Source organism: Rhamphochromis longiceps, linkage group LG16 (assembly GCF_057381845.1).
Source record: "Rhamphochromis longiceps isolate RC_006_pf linkage group LG16, R_longiceps_female_GT1.1, whole genome shotgun sequence".
NCBI classification, from domain to species: domain Eukaryota; kingdom Metazoa; phylum Chordata; class Actinopteri; order Cichliformes; family Cichlidae; genus Rhamphochromis; species Rhamphochromis longiceps.
Window position 1 is genome coordinate 18,834,786 of NC_140572.1, and position 18,392 is coordinate 18,853,177.

At 38.6% G+C, this 18,392-nt stretch overlaps 1 protein-coding gene across 3 annotated transcripts in view; it reads left to right on the forward strand.

The window, feature by feature from the left end:
- The window catches only part of uxs1 (UDP-glucuronate decarboxylase 1), a 34,996-nt gene extending 16,626 nt beyond the window's left edge, over positions 1 to 18,370 (forward strand). For all 3 annotated transcript variants that reach the window (XM_085383557.1, XM_085383556.1, XM_085383558.1), the window contains 10 exons: positions 2,204 to 2,384; positions 5,554 to 5,658; positions 6,587 to 6,646; positions 7,236 to 7,357; positions 11,808 to 11,927; positions 12,383 to 12,426; positions 15,229 to 15,289; positions 15,394 to 15,451; positions 16,990 to 17,093; positions 18,119 to 18,370. In XM_085383557.1, coding sequence (XP_085239683.1) covers positions 2,204 to 2,384; positions 5,554 to 5,658; positions 6,587 to 6,646; positions 7,236 to 7,357; positions 11,808 to 11,927; positions 12,383 to 12,426; positions 15,229 to 15,289; positions 15,394 to 15,451; positions 16,990 to 17,093; positions 18,119 to 18,250 — 987 coding nt within the window. In that variant the 3' untranslated portion in view covers positions 18,251 to 18,370. The remainder of the gene's footprint in view (positions 1 to 2,203; positions 2,385 to 5,553; positions 5,659 to 6,586; positions 6,647 to 7,235; positions 7,358 to 11,807; positions 11,928 to 12,382; positions 12,427 to 15,228; positions 15,290 to 15,393; positions 15,452 to 16,989; positions 17,094 to 18,118) is intronic.
- The last annotated feature ends 22 nt before the right edge of the window (positions 18,371 to 18,392 follow it).

Sequence of the window (18,392 nt, forward strand, 5' to 3'; positions counted from 1 at the left end):
AAAAGTGAAAGAGATTAAACAGCTTGGGGACACCAGCAACTGCAAAGTGTTGGCCGTGAAACATGGAGGTGGGTGCCTTTATATTAAAGCTGGATATGGGTGACGAGTGACATTTATGGATGGCACTATATATATATATTCAAGTTTGTATACGCAACTATTGATTGATTGCACAGGAATGCATGCAAACGACTTGGTTTTAAAGTTAACGTCTTCTAGTTTTTTCTTCTACAGGGAGTGCAGAATTATTAGGCAAGTTGTATTTTTGAGGAATAATTTTATTATTGAACAACAACCATGTTCTCAATGAACCCAAAAAACTCATTAATATCAAAGCTGAATGTTTTTGGAAGTAGTTTTTAGTTTGTTTTTAGTTTTAGCTATTTTAGGGGGATATCTGTGTGTGCAGGTGACTATTACTGTGCAGAATTATTAGGCAACTTAACAAAAAACAAATATATACCCATTTCAATTATTGATTTTTACCAGTGAAACCAATATAACATCTCCACATTCACAAATATACATTTCTGACATTCAAAAACAAAACAAAAACAAATCAGCGACCAATATAGCCACCTTTCTTTGCAAGGACACTCAAAAGCCTGCCATCCATGGATTCTGTCAGTGTTTTGATCGGTTCACCATCAACATTGCGTGCAGCAGCAACCACAGCCTCCCAGACACTGTTCAGAGAGGTGTACTGTTTTCCCTCCTTGTAAATCTCACATTTGATGATGGACCACAGGTTCTCAATGGGGTTCAGATCAGGTGAACGAGGTGGCCATGTCATTAGTTTTTCTTCTTTTATACCCTTTCTTGCCAGCCACGCTGTGGAGTACTTGGACGCGTGTGATGGAGCATTGTCCTGCATGAAAATCATGTTTTTCTTGAAGGATGCAGACTTCTTCCTGTACCACTGCTTGAAGAAGGTGTCTTCCAGAAACTGGCAGTAGGACTGGGAGTTGAGCTTGACTCCATCCTCAACCCGAAAAGGCCCCACAAGCTCATCTTTGATGATACCAGCCCAAACCAGTACTCCACCTCCACCTTGCTGGCGTCTGAGTCAGACTGGAGCTCTCTGCCCTTTACCAATCCAGCCACGGGCCCATCCATCTGGCCCATCAAGACTCACTCTCATTTCATCAGTCCATAAAACCTTAGAAAAATCAGTCTTGAGATGTTTCTTGGCCCAGTCTTGACGTTTCAGCTTGTGTGTCTTGTTCAGTGGTGGTCGTCTTTCAGCCTTTCTTACCTTGGCCATGTCTCTGAGTATTGCACACCTTGTGCTTTTGGGCACTCCAGTGATGTTGCAGCTCTGAAATATGGCCAAACTGGTGGCAAGTGGCATCTTGGCAGCTGCACGCTTGACTTTTCTCAGTTCATGGGCAGTTATTTTGCGCCTTGGTTTTTCCACACGCTTCTTGCGACCCTGTTGACTATTTGAATGAAACGCTTGATTGTTCGATGATCACGCTTCAGAAGCTTTGCAATTTTGAGACTGCTGCATCCCTCTGCAAGATATCTCACTATTTTTGACTTTTCTGAGCCTGTCAAGTCCTTCTTTTGACCCATTTTGCCAAAGGAAAGGACGTTGCCTAATAATTATGCACACCTGATATAGGGTGTTGATGTCATTAGACCACACCCCTTTTCATTACAGAGATGCACATCACCTAATATGCTTAATTGGTAGTAGGCTTTCGAGCCTATACAGCTTGGAGTAAGACAACATGCATGAAGAGGATGATGTGGACAAAATACTCATTTGCCTAATAATTCTGCACTCCCTGTAGTGTCTTCTAGTAACCCTAACCCCTAAGTTGTTTGTTTGGTGGATGTTAAGAGGTAATAGTAGAAAGTAAAGCAACAAAATATTAGCCTATTATATTATGATACAATATCACAATAATCTGTGAAACAATGGCACAAAACCTCTCCACAGATTTGTGTAAGACTGGCAATATTCATTTAATGGGAGATAATGAATCCTGCTGGCTTGCGTAGCATATTTAATTGTATTTTAAAACGGTGGAGCACTTGTAGCTAGTGTAATACAGCTGTGGATTTGCATGCATGCTATGTTGAAGGTACTGTTTGCTCACAGGCTGCATTTCATTGCTTTGTAACGTAATATACACTTAAGAAGACTCCGCATACCCTGACATTGCAAACATATCCACCACTGTGTGTTTGCTATTAGATAACTGGAGGAGCTGGTTTTGTGGGTTCCCATCTGACTGACAAATTGATGATGGATGGCCATGAGGTGACTGTGGTGGACAACTTTTTCACAGGAAGAAAGAGGAACGTGGAGCACTGGATTGGTCATGAAAACTTTGAACTCATCAATCACGATGTGGTAGAGCCTCTCTACATTGAAGGTGAGTGAAAAAGTGAAAGTGGTAGGTAATGACCTTTTCTACTTATTTCTACTGTCTGCCTGTTGGTTGAAACAAGAGGTATAATCCACAATGCTGCTATCTCAAGTTATTTTCCATTTAGTCAAATGTGTTTGATTCCACTCAGTATATCTGAAATAAGAAAATACGCTCTTGTTTACTAAAGCCGTATTGAATAACACCCCTTAGAAAACGAATATTACATCACTGCCTTGTGAACAGCTCACTGAGATATAAGTGCTCTATGTCTTCAGCATAAAGTAGCACAGTGCTTGATGAAGCCAGGCATTCAAATGATGATGCAGGCTTATGTACACTCTAAGTTAAAAACTCAGACTTCATCCTGAGCTAAAAGCTAGGATTTTAACATGATTTTAACACAGTCATCCACCTGCTCATGCCCACTTTGACGTGGACATCATGAGCATGCTTATTAAAACTCTGCACACTTTGCTTTTTCTGTTAGACAGTAAAGTTGTTTATTTTTTAAGAAATGCTAAAAGTTCGGGTTCTACCTGCAGGTGGAAAGAGTATTGAAGTGGCTGTGTTTGCCTCAAAATGTGAAGCTTTAGAATGAGGAACATGTTGTTTTTAAATTCGTTTTTTAGTTAGGTGGTGGCTGAAGTCCAACCTGAGCGAGCCAGAAATAAGAAAGTCAGCTTGCATGGAGGAGGGCAAAAGAGACAGGGGGGCTAAAAGGGCTTGTTTCAGATGGAGCATAAACTGATGGTGTTGCACAGAGGGCCAGTATAACAGTTGACATGCAAAACTACTCTACCGGAGTCCCAGAATAAGAATGTAGAGCTGGAAGCTACAAAAATAGGTCATCTTTAATGCTGTTCTGAGTAGAGGTTACACCACTCCAACACCCAAAAGGATAAAAAAAAAAAAAAGAGTAATTTTAAGAAACATACAGTACTTTGGTGTCCACGGTGATGACTTATCACAGGGTCGTCCGACAGTGTTGTAATTCTAACTGCATTTACATTTTAAAAGTTTAATGCTGGAGAAGCTCAATTAAACCTATGTAACTCAAAACATTCATGCTTTGTAGTGTCATACAAAAATATACAAACCATCAGGTTAGCATTTCCTGGATGTGGTTATTTTTAAGAATGGCATTTTAGGGGTTATGTGAATTGAAAATGGGATACAAAAACAAAAGCGTCCATCAATAGTTATCAATAGAAGCTATCTGCACGGATTGGCGTGATCAGTAGCGGTACGGCATGTTTGATGCACTTTCTATCACGATCTGACTCCTCAGAGTGGTCAAGATTTGTAGGTGCCTGTCAGGATGGAAAAGCTTTGGTTTTCTGTTTTGATGCCAGAGTATTTGAGTTTCTCTATTTATCACTTTTTCTTCCAGTCTATCTTTAAATTCCCAGTACATGCTTAGAATTGTTCCAGGGTGCTGAGTGCCTTGATATTCTCAGTCAATCCAAGTGTGTTGACATCGTTTGTTTGCTTTGGTATACCATCTGTCAAAAGCAGCCTAACACTCTGTTAGACTTGATGTCTACATAGGTGGACGAGAATGGGCAGAGGTGGGATTGTTAACGGCAGGGAGGATTGACGGCTGAGGTAATAGCAGCCAACGTGTCTGCTGCAGAAAGGACATACTTAGTATTTTGTTCCAGCATAGCAATTGGTTTTTCTGCCTGATAATGTCTTAAAGACATCACTGCAGTTTGGTGTGAAAAAATTTCCCCATTAAAGTACCATACGCATGGAGAGTGCTAATGATGAACACATTTCATATGGAAGAGATCAACCAAACGTGTCTGATTGACATTTAATGTTATTGCTAATATACAGTCTTGAAAATGTATTCTAAAAATAAATGTGCACAGCAAAAGAGATCTCCTGTTGCTTGCAATAGTCTGATCTGACGTCAGTGTCTTTGGAATTTTGAGAGGAACACAAGGTACTGCAATGGACTTAAAAATACTGAGTGATGGGATGGAATAAGCTTTGAAAGTAAGGCATGGAAGAGGAGGTCACGCTTTCAGTGGCTGATAGGCTTTGCCTTGAAAAGAAATGATTTGAGTGGCCTACAAAACAGGAAAATGCTGTGGAGTGCTAGAGACTGGGAACGAGACAGATAAGTACCTGTTCAAGACTTATAGGGCAGTAAGGACTACTTACAAGGATAACCACAAAGATCAGACTAAGTACACATAATGCATTTCAAGTTTTTTTTTTTTATTGCTTATTAAATAACTTTGAGGATCATTGTCATTTTATGAAAAGTTTTAATTTGACACATTTGAATTAGTGTAGTTAAAGAAAGGATATGGAGAACAAGGTGTTCTCTCCACACAAATGATGGATCCAAAGGAGGAAAAGGTTGCTACAGTTTGGTGCCAGGAGTTTCCATTTAAAACCAATGTGCAGCTTTTAGGACTCTGACTCTGGGGTTTATTCTCAAAGCCTTTGTATAATCAAAGATTCCCGGGAAAGCCATGGGGGACTCAGTGAATATGGAAGTATCCCACATATTGGTTTACCCATTGGCCGTTTGCAGTTTGGGGTAAAAATAATAGAAATAACTCAAATAACATGACCTACTAATTTCTGATTACGTATGTTATTTATATTGTTCTAAACGCTTTTAAAAATCAGTTTTCTTCCATTTAAAATGTTTGACACATATAGATTTGCAACTCAACCTTGAAAGCCTCAAAGAACAACTGTTCTGGTTTGCAGTAGTACTGTTTTAAACCAAGCATTTCTTCAGAGCTAAAACTTGTTGTATTTGGAGTTCAGACTTACCTGCAGCTCCCAAAGTATAGATAGTTGTTTGTAGTCCATTGTTCTAATATGATATAGCACATATATCTGTTACTCTTAAGCCCTTCAGCTTGAATCTGCTGCATTATTACAGCTTTTTACCTCTCAGCCGTAAAAGGTTAAAGGGCTATTGTAGTCACCCACAGACACCCAAGTTTGTGAATGCGATAACTCAAGGACAAAGTGATGTAGGAGTTTTTTGCTTTTTGAGTTTAGTCTCCTCTCCTGCTCTTTTAAAGCCTAAGCTTCCTAAATTGATTATCAATAAAGGCTTTAAAAGTAAGGAAAAAATCCTCATATACAGATTTTATGAAAACAGGATTGATTTATTGATTATTGTTTCCCCTGCTCTTCACAGTGGACCAGATCTATCACCTGGCATCTCCAGCCTCTCCTCCTAACTACATGTACAATCCCATCAAAACACTGAAGACCAACACCATTGGCACACTTAACATGCTTGGTAAGTAAACTCAGTACTCAAGGATAACTCAAGGATAGGGTTAAAAAGATTCACTAATTGCATCGCCTGTAAATCAGAATTGATGCAGCCTTTTTTTCTTTTATTTCTCCATCTGTTTAACAATAAAATATTGTAAAATATTCTTCAGTCTTCAGTTAAACCTGTATAAAAAATGTCTTTGTTGTCAAGTCAGACTGAAGAAGTAAAGGGAAAGAAATAGGATCCATTAGTCTCACTCATTAAATTGTCAGCTTTTTATCCAGCTGCTCCAGAAAAAAATGCCTGTCATATTGTCTGGGTGCTGTCAGAATATTCAAACTTAGGTTCATTACTTAAGGATATATGATTCTGCGACCTATTCGATCCTTCATGAGAAGTCTGGTGAGGCTTTTTTTGTGTGCTAACAATAGTGATTAAGCTTTCAGATGTAAAATGCATTTTGAAACTCCATCAGTGGTACAGCTCTGAGAGAACCAAATAACTTTTCCTTTTCATTTTCCTGCTGGTCAGATAATAAGTACTGAGTCAGAATAGCAGGTATATCCTTAATAGTCCTGTCATTTTTGAAGGAGCCACCATGAAACATTTATATAATAGAAACCATTGTTGAACAAGTCAAGAGTCATCTTTGTTATTGTTATGGAAATCTATTCTATTATTATTATTTTTAAAAAGGCTAAGAAACTTTGTCATCCCCAAACTCAGAAAATTAAATGATACGTGGATACCAATATAACAAAAAGGACCAATGTACTGCTCTATGAGAATGATTCCAGACACTCTCCAGTTGTATTGTCATTGTTTGAAGACAGGTTGCCTCCCACCAGATCACTTGTGCAGCCACCTCACGATCTAAAGTGGTTGCCCAGAGGTTCAGAGTGTTACCTGCTCAACCTACCATAACACTGTTGTTTTGTTTGTGTCCTAGGCCTGGCCAAGCGTGTGGGCGCAAGACTCCTGCTGGCTTCTACCTCTGAGGTTTATGGAGGTAAGAAAGATTTCTGAAGCCGGTTTTGTTTTCCACTGCCATTGTGAGCCTTTCGCACACCTGATGTTATTTACTGCTCATTCCTATGATCCATCCTGCATCTTTCACTAAAACGCAGTTTGGGTTTCAATCACAGCAAGAGCTCAAGATTGAACAAACCTGGGTGTTAGCTTATGTGTATGTGTGCGCTGTTATATTCATTCACACACGGCAACTACAGTTAATCAGATTTTGAGAGTCATAATTGATGAAGAGGTTTAAAAAATCCAAATGATTTCTTAAAATTTGTGCTTATTGTGAGGCTGAAGTATTGTACCATGTTTACTGTGAGATTCAGTAATGGCAAATGAGAGCTTTACCCTGAATGCTAATGAAGGTATGTCATTCAGCCTGTTCTTACAGGCCTTAATTATTTATTGCAAATGTTTCATCTTATCATCTAAGTGGTAAAATGCAGCTGTATCTTCTAGGCAGACATGGACGTGTCTGTGTGTGCACCAGTGAACAAGCAATTTTTTCTGTGTGGAGAAAGCTGAGCTGAAATTATGTGAAAACTGCTTGATCTGTTCCTGAAATAATTTTGTTTCAGATCCAGAGGTACACCCCCAAAATGAGGATTACTGGGGTCACGTGAACCCGATCGGTCCTCGAGCGTGCTACGATGAAGGGAAGCGTGTAGCGGAAACTATGTGTTATGCCTACATGAAGCAGGTATCCTCATCATTTAACATTTACTGTGCAATAACATTATCTATTCTTGATAATTATTATAAAATAAACCCTACAATTGTCTAAAAAACATTTAAATACAAATGAAAATCTGTACAATAATTGAATGTTTCTACTTAAACAGACACTTAATACTTTCTGGATGAGAGGACTAGAAATAACTATCCATGCAAGTGGTGAAAGGGTTTCTAAGATAAACAGGTTTCTAGCAATATATTTTTTTCATGTCTTGCTATGAGGCTGTTTTTAAGGCGATAGCTTCCCATCAGGCATGTCGACCTTTTGTTGAGACTTGTGTTTTATGATGAAAAATTCAGCAAAGCTCTTCATGATTTCAGTTATGTTAAGACGGATTGGTATTGACTTGATTGACAACAGCCTTTGATGATCAGATATGATTGACTTCTCTTGCCTTTCCTTCAGGCAGGTGTTATTTATTTATCTGCCTCGTCACCCGCGCCCCCCTCAGAGCCTCATTATTTTTTTTTCGCACTTACTGAGAGAATTCTTGGAAACAGCTGGCTTTCAGAATCAAATGTCAGCTGTTTATGCTGCGGGACGAGAATATCGCACATAACATCTATTGCCCGGTCATGTAATCAAAACTCATGAACATTTAAAAAGTGATGAATGTGGGTTATGCAGCAGATGAAAAGGCATGTCTTACCTGCCTGTCGCCATAAAGAAATATTAAAGGGTGCGTGTGTACAAAAATTACAGAACAGTTTTTTCCAATCAAGTTATTTGATTGGACAATATGAAATTATGCTTAAAATGTCTCTTTACTTGGTTGTTATATTAATGATCATATGCATAACTGTGTTACATTGTAATACCTGTGAGGAGAAAAAGAAGCTAAAGTGTCATCACAGATTTTCAACAGCAGGGAGTACACGTTTCTTAAATTAAGCACAGACAGCCACTTCCTTATGGGAAGTGCCTGATGTGTTTTACATAAAGACAGTACTGTGCAAGTCTTGAACTACTTCTCATTTCTTTGTTTTTTGTCAGGAAAATTGGGAAATAGTTTATTGAAACGTGCAGCCATACATGGAAATATATGGGGCAAAAACAGAGTTTTTACAGTTGTACAAACTTGGAAGTCAATATTTGGTGTGACCACATTTATTCTTTAACACACTCTCTTAGGCAGATTTTCTGATAATTTCTTTAAGTAGTCTTCAGGAATAGTTCGAATGTTCTAGAAGAATAGTTTTTTTTTAAGGACATTCAACACTCTTTTTTGGATGTTGGCTGGCTTTGGTTCAGTTCTCTGCCAAAATGATCCCACACTACTTCAGTAATGTTGGAGTCTGGGTTCTGGGGAGGTCAGACTATGATTGTGCTCCACTGGCTGATTTTTCTATCCAACTATGTTTTTACTCCAGCAGCAGGGTGTTTGGGATCGTTGTGATGCTTAAAAAAACAACCCCAGCCAATCAGAAGCTTTCCAGATGATATTGGATTAAAATCCAAACTTTCCTGCGTTCATACTTCCATCAGGTGTGATAAAAACTTAAACTCCACTGGATGAATTGCAGAATGACAGAGTCTCCACCATGTTAGATACTCACTGTTGGAAGTCTAAGGAAGTGTCACTGTTGTACCTCGCTCCTCACGACCTCTGGTACATATTGACAGTGATTTGAATAAAAACCTAAAAATCTGGATTTGTCACAGAAACACAGATTTTTAGTCCAGTTCTTGTGTAATCTCAGCATTTTCTCTCAGTTATCCTTGGTGTCTTTACAGCTTTACAGATTAACTGAAGGGACAGATGCAAATTTTTCCCCAGTTTATTAGGACATGAATTTCTTTTAATCCGTTGCAGCTATATTTGGGGCGTGTCACTTCTTCTTTTGTCCTCAATTTGTCCAGTTTCATCAAATTTTTAAGGGCACACTGCACACCATGTTGAGATAAGTTTTCAGCTAATAGTTCTTTAGGAAACACCTTGTGTGGTTTAGGCAACATGCTGTTAGTAACAAAGTGGCTAAACATACAATTTGATTTTTTTCTTTGCTGAGTACTCTGTTGTGTATAGACAACACTGCTTCATGCCTTGGTTAAGGGTTAACAGACGAAATTCCTCTGAAAATGGTCAGGTGCAAGAACTGGACTGAAATTGAGTGAAAAAGCAGCCAGTGTCCAAAGAAAAACTTTGCAAAACCTCAAGACCAATTAAAAAAAAAAAATGAAACAAAACTCTGACTTCCTGGAAGCAAAATATAAAGAAATGAGGTGTGACTCAAGACTTTTGCACAGTACTGTATACTACTGTACAGCCTGTAGTGGAGCACAACTTCCTGTTTCTTCATTAGTATCTGAAATCATGCTGAAAAGTTGGAGACTGTTAGAAATGATGGAGTGCAATATGTCCTCCTCCCCAATATTATCAGATTTATGCTTCAACATATGAAAGTGAATAAAATTATTCAGCTGGAGCTTCACTTGAAATATTTTTGAAGGTAGAAACCTGCCAGTTTTGAGTGACTGGCTAAGCAGTGTGTACAACCTGTAGAAAATGTTCAGCATGAAATATGAATGAAACATGAGGAGTGGGGGATTAAAAGGTTCTGGAAATGGACCTTTTAAACATGGAAAACTGTGCTGAATTTAGATTTGGCGGGTTTCCTGTTTAGCATCATGTTGTCATGCACCTCAGGCTCTTTTCAGTGCGTCTGATTTTTTTTTTTTTTTTTAATATTTTTTATGTTCACTCTAAAAATGTAGCTATGTCCCCTGAAGCTGGGTCTCCTGTGGTGTGTAAAAATGGCAATCCCTTAATCAAATTTTCTTTTTTCATGAAGTGGGCAAATTTGCATGGAGTCTCATCTGGATCAGTCCAGGTTGAGAGAGAAAATTATGTTGGTGTGCCGAAAATAGTCTCCAGGCTCACTGGCACTCAGCACAGTTCTGTGAATTTTCTTACTCTGACACCTCAGGGGGCCAAACAAAACTCTGCATTAACAGCTTGACACTGGGCTTGAACCGCCTTTAGGTTTGAACACTCTGACCTTTTCAAGTGTCTTTGATTTAGCTTGGAGATCCAGCTCTTAACACCAGTCATGATCCATTACTAAATGTAGGTCAGTTTGAAACCCAAGTTGATGTTTTCTTTCATCTGCAGAGATTAGGCAAATTAAAATCAGGTGTTTTTCATTTTTATAGGCCCCATTCCCAGAACTTTTTGATCACACTCTTTTATTTATATAGAAGAGGGTGATTATATAGATGTATATGTATATAGTTGTAGCTTACATGCATACCAATGCTTACATTAAGACTTTTGTGTTCACTGGTTAAGTGATCTTTCAATATTTGCAGTTATGCAGTCACAGTGTGTCTAAGACCGCATTAGCTTAATGCTAATTTGCAGGTTTTTCAACGTCAGAGTTTAGAGGTTCCAGGTATTTTGTCTGAACTTGTCAGTCTTCTTCGTCTGTACACTGGAGTCATTTTTCACTCTGTTTAATGGTGGAACAGCCTCATCCTGGCACTAATGATTTATCCTACGGGGCAAGTATTCAGTGTTTCATCTGCAATTCGGCACGTATTGGTACATATTTATAAATCTCTAATTATTATGTTTTTAGAATTGCATCCTGTGCTTTGATTCATATTTATTTATTCATATTTATTTATTCATATTTATTTTTTTCTTCTTTTTATCCAAGAAGTTATATTATGGGTGGTGTTCCTAAAGGTATCCCACAGGTAATGTAGCTGCAAGTAATTTAAATTTAGTCAGTCTGGCTCATGATCAGAACATAGAATCACAGATATCCAGGGCTACCGTTTCTTAAAAATGGCATATTCCTGAGAGTCCTGTCAACTCTGTTCATGGTTCTTATTTATTGTCTATTGTCGTAAGTGTACTAATTTCCTCTTAGACTGTTTTCACCAACATCTTCGGTGAGGTGCATGGACTGAGAGTAGTGGAGGAAAAGTAACCCTGCTGAGTGTGTAGAAGTTTACCATTATTTACGGGACGGGGTTACATGAGCACACACGCACAGCCCTTTCGAGACCTCTTCATCATGTTGTCCTCATTGTGTCCTTGATCCTCACCACACTGAATATATTTGCAGGATGTGCCTGTTGAATTTCATGTTCCACATTTTCAAGAGAGCAATTTCCATAATTTTCATGTTTTTATTCATATTAAACGACCAAAGACGATTCCACGTAGCATCTGAAGTAGTTTGTGGTGGTGCATGAGAGTGACTTAAGAAGGTCCATGGATTTAAAATAAGGAAGAACTTTCTCACTCTGGGATCAAGCAGAGTATCTATCCTCTACTTGGCCTCGATTATTTACTGATTTTTGACAAGTGGAGGTGATTATGTATGTGAGGATTGAGTATTGAGATCCTTAAAAAGTATTCAGACACCTCAGAATTAACAAGTTCTCGGTTCTCCTTTGCTTACAGGAGGGTGTAGAGGTGAGAGTGGCAAGAATCTTCAACACGTTCGGCTCCCGTATGCACATGAACGACGGACGGGTTGTCAGTAACTTCATCCTTCAGGCTCTTCAAGGAGAACCTCTCACTGTATGCATTTTAAGTTTTTTACTTGCTCGGCTTTCACCTCATTTGTATGTGCTGCAAGTATCGAGGCACATCGGGATCATTTTAAAGCACATTGGATTAGTCCCACATGGAAGATGGTTTAATAGTCATATTACATATAATTTTCTTTAACTGAAAATTAAAGGATGGGGTTTTATTATTTCAAATCTAGATCCTGACCTATTTAACATAATTTCTTTGACATCGTAAAAGTGGTTTAAAAGCATTACATTGAAACCAAATATGGATGCAGTAGAGAGAAATGTAAGGAATGGGAGCAGGGGAATAACATGCATCCAGAGGTCCAAAGGGGACTCTGCTTCTGAGGGTATTTACACAGGGTAACACATGCTAACCTTGGCCTTGACTTTGACATTTTACAATGTCAGCTTGCTCATCACTCAAGGATAGCCTGTTTATTTTATTTCTTCTTCTAGGTTTACGGTACCGGCTCCCAGACAAGAGCCTTTCAGTATGTAAGGTAAGTTTACTAAATTAAACCCATTATATTCATCCCTGAAATGCACAATTTTTCTCATCGATCTCCATTGTCTCATTATCTTAAACAACTCTTAAGCCACACCCCCTTTTATTTTTATTTTCGCTCCAAAGAGCCAAACTTTCCTTCCATTTTTTGAAGTAATCTTGAGCAATAACTCTCAAGGCTTTCTGAAGATCATACAAAGTTTTTTTTTTTAGACATTTGTTGCTTTTTCACTCGTTTTCAGTCCAGTTCTTGTATTTTCAGCTTTATTTAGTAAGACGCTCAGCACTGACCTATGAATCAATCATGTATAACAAGGCACCTGATTCAAAGGATGATCCTGTGTCTTAGCAGAAAAATAATTTTAAATTGCATATTGAAGCACTTTGTTATGGTCACATAATTTGCATTTCTTTAGTTGAGTCTACGAAAAATAATAATAAAGATAACATAGTTTGACATTCATAAAATAGTATTTTTACAAGAGCTTTTAGCTGAAAACTTATTCAGTTTCCTCAAATATATTACGAATACACTGCTTGTCGAAATATGTCAAGTGGCAGGCCTAAAGTAAACTATCTACAACAAACGAACAGTATCTGAAAGTCAAGTTTTTAAGAGACCAGAAAAAGTCTAGCAGAGGCCTGACACACGATCGTTGCCACTGTAAATCTTGTGTATGTTTGGAAGAGGTCAACAGTGAGTGTGTACAGCCATCTGTAAAACACAGTGGAGACTCATTTCAGCCAGTGGTGTTTGAAGTCTGAGAAGTACAGTCAGATTTTGAGACACCATTCATACCACCTAAAAAGCTGCTGATTGGCAACACCTTCATTTTTCAGCATGACTCGAAACACACTGATAATGCAGTAAAAGCATTTTCAGACGAAAACCCCGTTTTCAAATCTCGCCAGGGTAGCCCAAGGCTGTCAGTCGTGGATTAGCCTCCCCAAAGATCCAACCTCGACATTATTGAAGCGGAGAACAGAGCAAAAGGCAGCCAACATTCAAAGAAGAGCTTTGAATGTCCTTGAAGCTGCCTGGAGAACTATTCCTGAAGACTACATAAAGAAATTAAAGAAAGCCATCAAAGAGAGTTTAGACTATGTTAAATTAATTAGTTAATACCAAATATTATGACTTGTTAGTAATGTAAAAACCCTGTTTTGTTTTTTTTGTTTTTTTACCTTATCTACTCTATTTCCATTTATATTTGGTTATTCTTTACTGAACATTTCTTTATAAATGAAATGAGGTGTGGCTCAAGACTTTTGCACAGTATTGTGTGTCACCTGTTTCAAATACTATAACAAAAAAATACTAATAATGACAAATAACTTTTAATATGAAATATTAAGCAGTCTCTGTACACACACATATGCCAATGTAAACCAGAGTGAGGCTTTTGTTCATGGTGGCATTAAACTGTATGAAAGATATGTTTGTGGGTAGAGTTTTACACTTTTGTAGATTTTAATATAAAGTAAAGAAGTGTGGTGTAAGTTCAAAGAGTATTTACTGGTTTCATTTCGTCAGACTGAGCAACAGGGATCAGAGGCACAGAGCATTTGAAGCTCTCGTATCTGATCGTAGCATTTACCTGATGCCCTGTATGACTTTCGTGTTGTGTAAACAGTCTTTGGGTAGCTTTTCTTGAAGTTGACCCTCCAGAAAAAAATGTATTTCATAACTAACACCTAAAGCTAATCAGATCTAAACTTTCACACCAAGCAATTAAAGATGCACACTGGAGAATTTCATGATTTCAGTTCTAAAATGTTTTATTAAAAGTTTTTACAGAATTTACAAACAGCATTCATTCATGCATTCAATTTTGCATTGAAGTTTCTTTGTGAGTGATCAAAAGGAAAACAAATAGTTGGATTTCTAAGTGAAAGTAAATCCTTGGAAATTAACAGCAAATGTACCATAAAGTGTTTATGTAAACGGTAACTGTGTCAATAAATAAAGTAATATGATGAGAAAAGGAATGAACTCAAGTTTTAGATTTTTCAAAGGAAGAAACATTGGGTGAAAAGCCGTAATAAATATGGTTGAAGTTATAAAGAAAATTTGCAGAATTATTTATAAATAATGTAATAAATAATGAACAATTTGGGGAGCAGCACTAAAAGATTCATTGGTGTGAAGAAGTTCACATCAAGTTTCTGCCGGCGCAGGTCTAGGACTCCTCTTTGGCTGTTGGTATGAATTGTGCCTCAGTTCGGGAAGTGGACAAATAAACTTTGTGTATCTCGTTAGAATAAGTTGAGATCTGGGGTGAGGTTCAAACATGCTGCTTTGTCTATTTCATCGTAGATTTTCTTAACTGCTTATCCAGCTCAGCTGTTTAAGAGGCAGGGTACATCCTGAATACGGCCATCACACAGCTGCTCCATCAGAGTTAATTAAATATAACATATTTTTAAATGTAATAGAAACAAAAATCACAATTAAGTTCCCTTAACTGTCCCTGTGTTTATTTTTGATATCAGATTGTTAACCTGCTAAATTCTAAATTAACTTTTCCAGAGTTGGACAGTCTTATCTCAGTGTGCACTTGCCTGCCAGTGTTGAGGTCTAATTATGTTAAGTGTGTGTGTGTGTGTGTGTGTGTGTGTGTGTGTGTGTGTGTGTTAGGGAGAGTGAGAGTGAAACAAGTGTCAGTCAGGGTATGCTGATACACTTGCATAGATGCCACGTGGAGTATACACGGTGTTCTGATTAAAGAAATCTGTGCATGTTCATAAAGTGTCCTTCATATTAAAAATAGAGCGTGCTCCTGTCTGTGTTTTCCAGTGATCTGGTGAATGGCCTTGTCTTGCTGATGAACAGCAACATCAGCAGTCCAGTCAATCTGGTGAGTTCATAATATGTGGCTGCGTTTCATAAATTGAAAGGCAAATTGATTCTGTGTGTCTGACACTTGCTGACTCTGATGTAATGGATTAATTTGTTTTTCAGGGAAACCCAGAAGAGCACACTATATTGGAGTTTGCTCGCCTCATTAAAAGTCTTGTTGGTAAGTCTTGTGCGGCCTGTACCAGCTCATGCCTCGTCATCGTTTTATCCTGGTGGTATAAGGTCGCCCTCACAGGGAGGAAGTCGGCAGGACATTTAAAAGCAGGATCACTTTCTTGTTTGGAGCAAATCACAGCTAACCATAAATGCAACCAAAATAGCGTCAGCTGCAATGGGGATGTCAGCGGGCCTCAGCATGAAGTATGCTAATGAGAACATGCCTGAGGCAGAGAACCATGAAAGATTGCTCGGTCATAACCAGAATCCAAGAATGTGATAAGTTGATGGATGTAAGGTGTATTCCAGTGGATTGGTGACAGGTGAAGGTTCACAAGCTTTAAATGGGCTGCAAAAAGTGACCTCATGTGACAAAATAACCAAAAGAAGTGACAATATGTCAGATGATACAGTGTTGTGTATATCATGTGTTGATCAGTGTTACTCAGTGTTCATCTGGACGTAGCGTTTTTCAGTGGGAGAAACATTCAGTGTTACTTATTTGTGGTAGTAGAGGCTCCAGTCTGCAGAGCAGTTCTAAGACAACGATAAGTCATGAGAGTTATACCTGCTGATTTCTTTTCTTTTTTTAAACGTGTGTATACGTGCAAGGAAGGTTTGTTTAAAAGTGTGTCTTGGGAAGTCTGGCAGCATCTTATGCCCACAGAGTGTATGATAAAAGATGAACCTTTGGGGTCTGAATAGTGAGGTGGAAGTGCCCTAAACCTGCACTCTTTCCTGTGACCAACAGGGGGCATTTCCTTTGTTGGCACCAAAAAAATCTATCTATATGTTGAAAATAGATATATTAAAAAAATGTGAAAAGGAGTGTTGATGTCTGCTTTATTACCTCAGTAAACTGTTTATGGATTTTAAATTAAATTTTGTAAATTGTGGTGCCCAGCAGAGTGAAAAAGACGCTTGTGTTATCGAGTTCTCACATAGGAGGAGGGATGACTCCTTAAGTACACACTTTAAATTTAAATCTAAGTCCTGCACTGCAGAAACACCAAGAAGGAGGTGTTTCATTGTTTTGCAGTGGTAAACAAATAAGTCTAGAAGTTTCATTTTAGTTTTTTGATGATATTGGAAAAGTGTAAACTCAGTTGCAGCCACCAAATCTCTGAGTGATGGAAAAACAGACCACAGTGTGAAATGTTTGTCATCATGTGAAACACACTCTGTATTGAATGAATAGTTGTGATTGGTCCAGCACTATCAAAACCAGGCGTAACCTCGGGGGTGTCAAGGGTTATTTAAGGTGGAATTTCTTTTTTTTGTCTTTGTGGTCTCTGCAAAGAGATGCATGTTTGTTTGTTTGGTTGGTATGTTTTACTGGTATAGTGTCTTACATTACCAGTCACTATAGTGTGACATCATATTGCAGTCTCTGACTTACTTTCATAGTAAACAGCCAGGGCCAAACCTGGCACTGAATGTAGTTCCCTAAAAGTAAAACAGTCCCTTCAGTTGGCTCTGTGAAGAATAATAACATCCTCCTCCCTGCTGTCCTTTAAAACACTACCATGTACACACACGCAGTGAGCCAAAGCCAGATCCAGTTTCTTCCTGAGGCCCAGGATGACCCACAGAGGAGAAGACCCGACATCCGCAAAGCCAAGATGATGCTTGGCTGGGAACCGGTGGTACGTGTGACGCACGCCGAGATTATTCTGAGATATTTGGAGTGCACACATGCTGTCTTCCACCATCAGTATACTTGATGTCCTGAAGTTTTTAATAGTGACTGAGCTGAGTGTTAAAAATGTTACATAATTTAAAGTTTATTTACACATGAGACTGTTATACATAGACTTGCGATTAAGTGTAAAAGAAACTCTTTGCAGTCCTGTGAAAACAAAGTACTGTGTCGATAGGAATTAGCAGGGTAAATACCAGCTGGATGCTGCTAATCTTTATAAAAGCAGAAGTTTGGGGAGTTATGCCACGGGGAAAAAATCAGTGATGAGCTTAGCCAAGCAGCTATTCCTCCCATCAGTTTGGCACATTTCAGACTCTAGAGTTAACAGGTCTCAGTTAGCATGTTCAGTTCAATTCAGTTTTATTTATATATCGCCAAAACACAACAACAGCTACCTCCAGGTGTTTGATATTGTAAGGTAAAGACCCACAATAATACATAAAAATCAGAGAAAACCCCCTATGAGCACATACCTAGGTAACAATGGGAAGGAAAAACTCTTTAACGGGAAGAAACCTCCAGCAGAATTGGGCTCAGGGAGAGGCGGCCATCTGTCGCAACCGGTTGGGGGTGAAGGGAGGGAATATTAAAGTTAAAGGCAGCACAGTTTGAAACAGGAAAAAAAGAGCTTATAGATGATAGCTACATTCAGTATCATCCAGTATCAATCTCACTGTTACCTCTTTAACCTCCTGAGGGAAAAATAAATGAATTCATCCAAAACATCAAAGGCCAGTCACACCGTGACTTCATAATATTTACAATTATTCCTATGAATTCAACACCTTAACTCGGAAAGAGAAGTGCAGGCTGTGAATATATATGACAGGGGGCTGTATTAGCCGGACTGTCAGTGATGTGAGATGCTAAATGATCGGTTAAGGGAAGGTATTCGACTCCGAGGTGTCGAATACCTCCTGTTCCTCCTGGTAGTATGTCAGCGTTTGATGTGTTGTCTTGTGTTGACAGGTGCCCCTGGAGGAAGGCTTAAACAAAACAATTCAGTACTTCAGCAGAGAGCTGGAGCACCAGGCTAACAACCAGTACATCCCCAAACCTAAAGCTGCCCGCATGAAGAAAGGAAGACCCAGACACAACTGAGCCTTACTGTTCCACCTCAACACAAAGATCTTAAGACTCCTTAAAGTGCAGCTTTGTGAAATACACTGCTGATTGCTGCACTCTGGGAAATGGAGTCTTTTTTTTTTTGACAAGCAGAGACATCCTACTCTTAAAACGTATT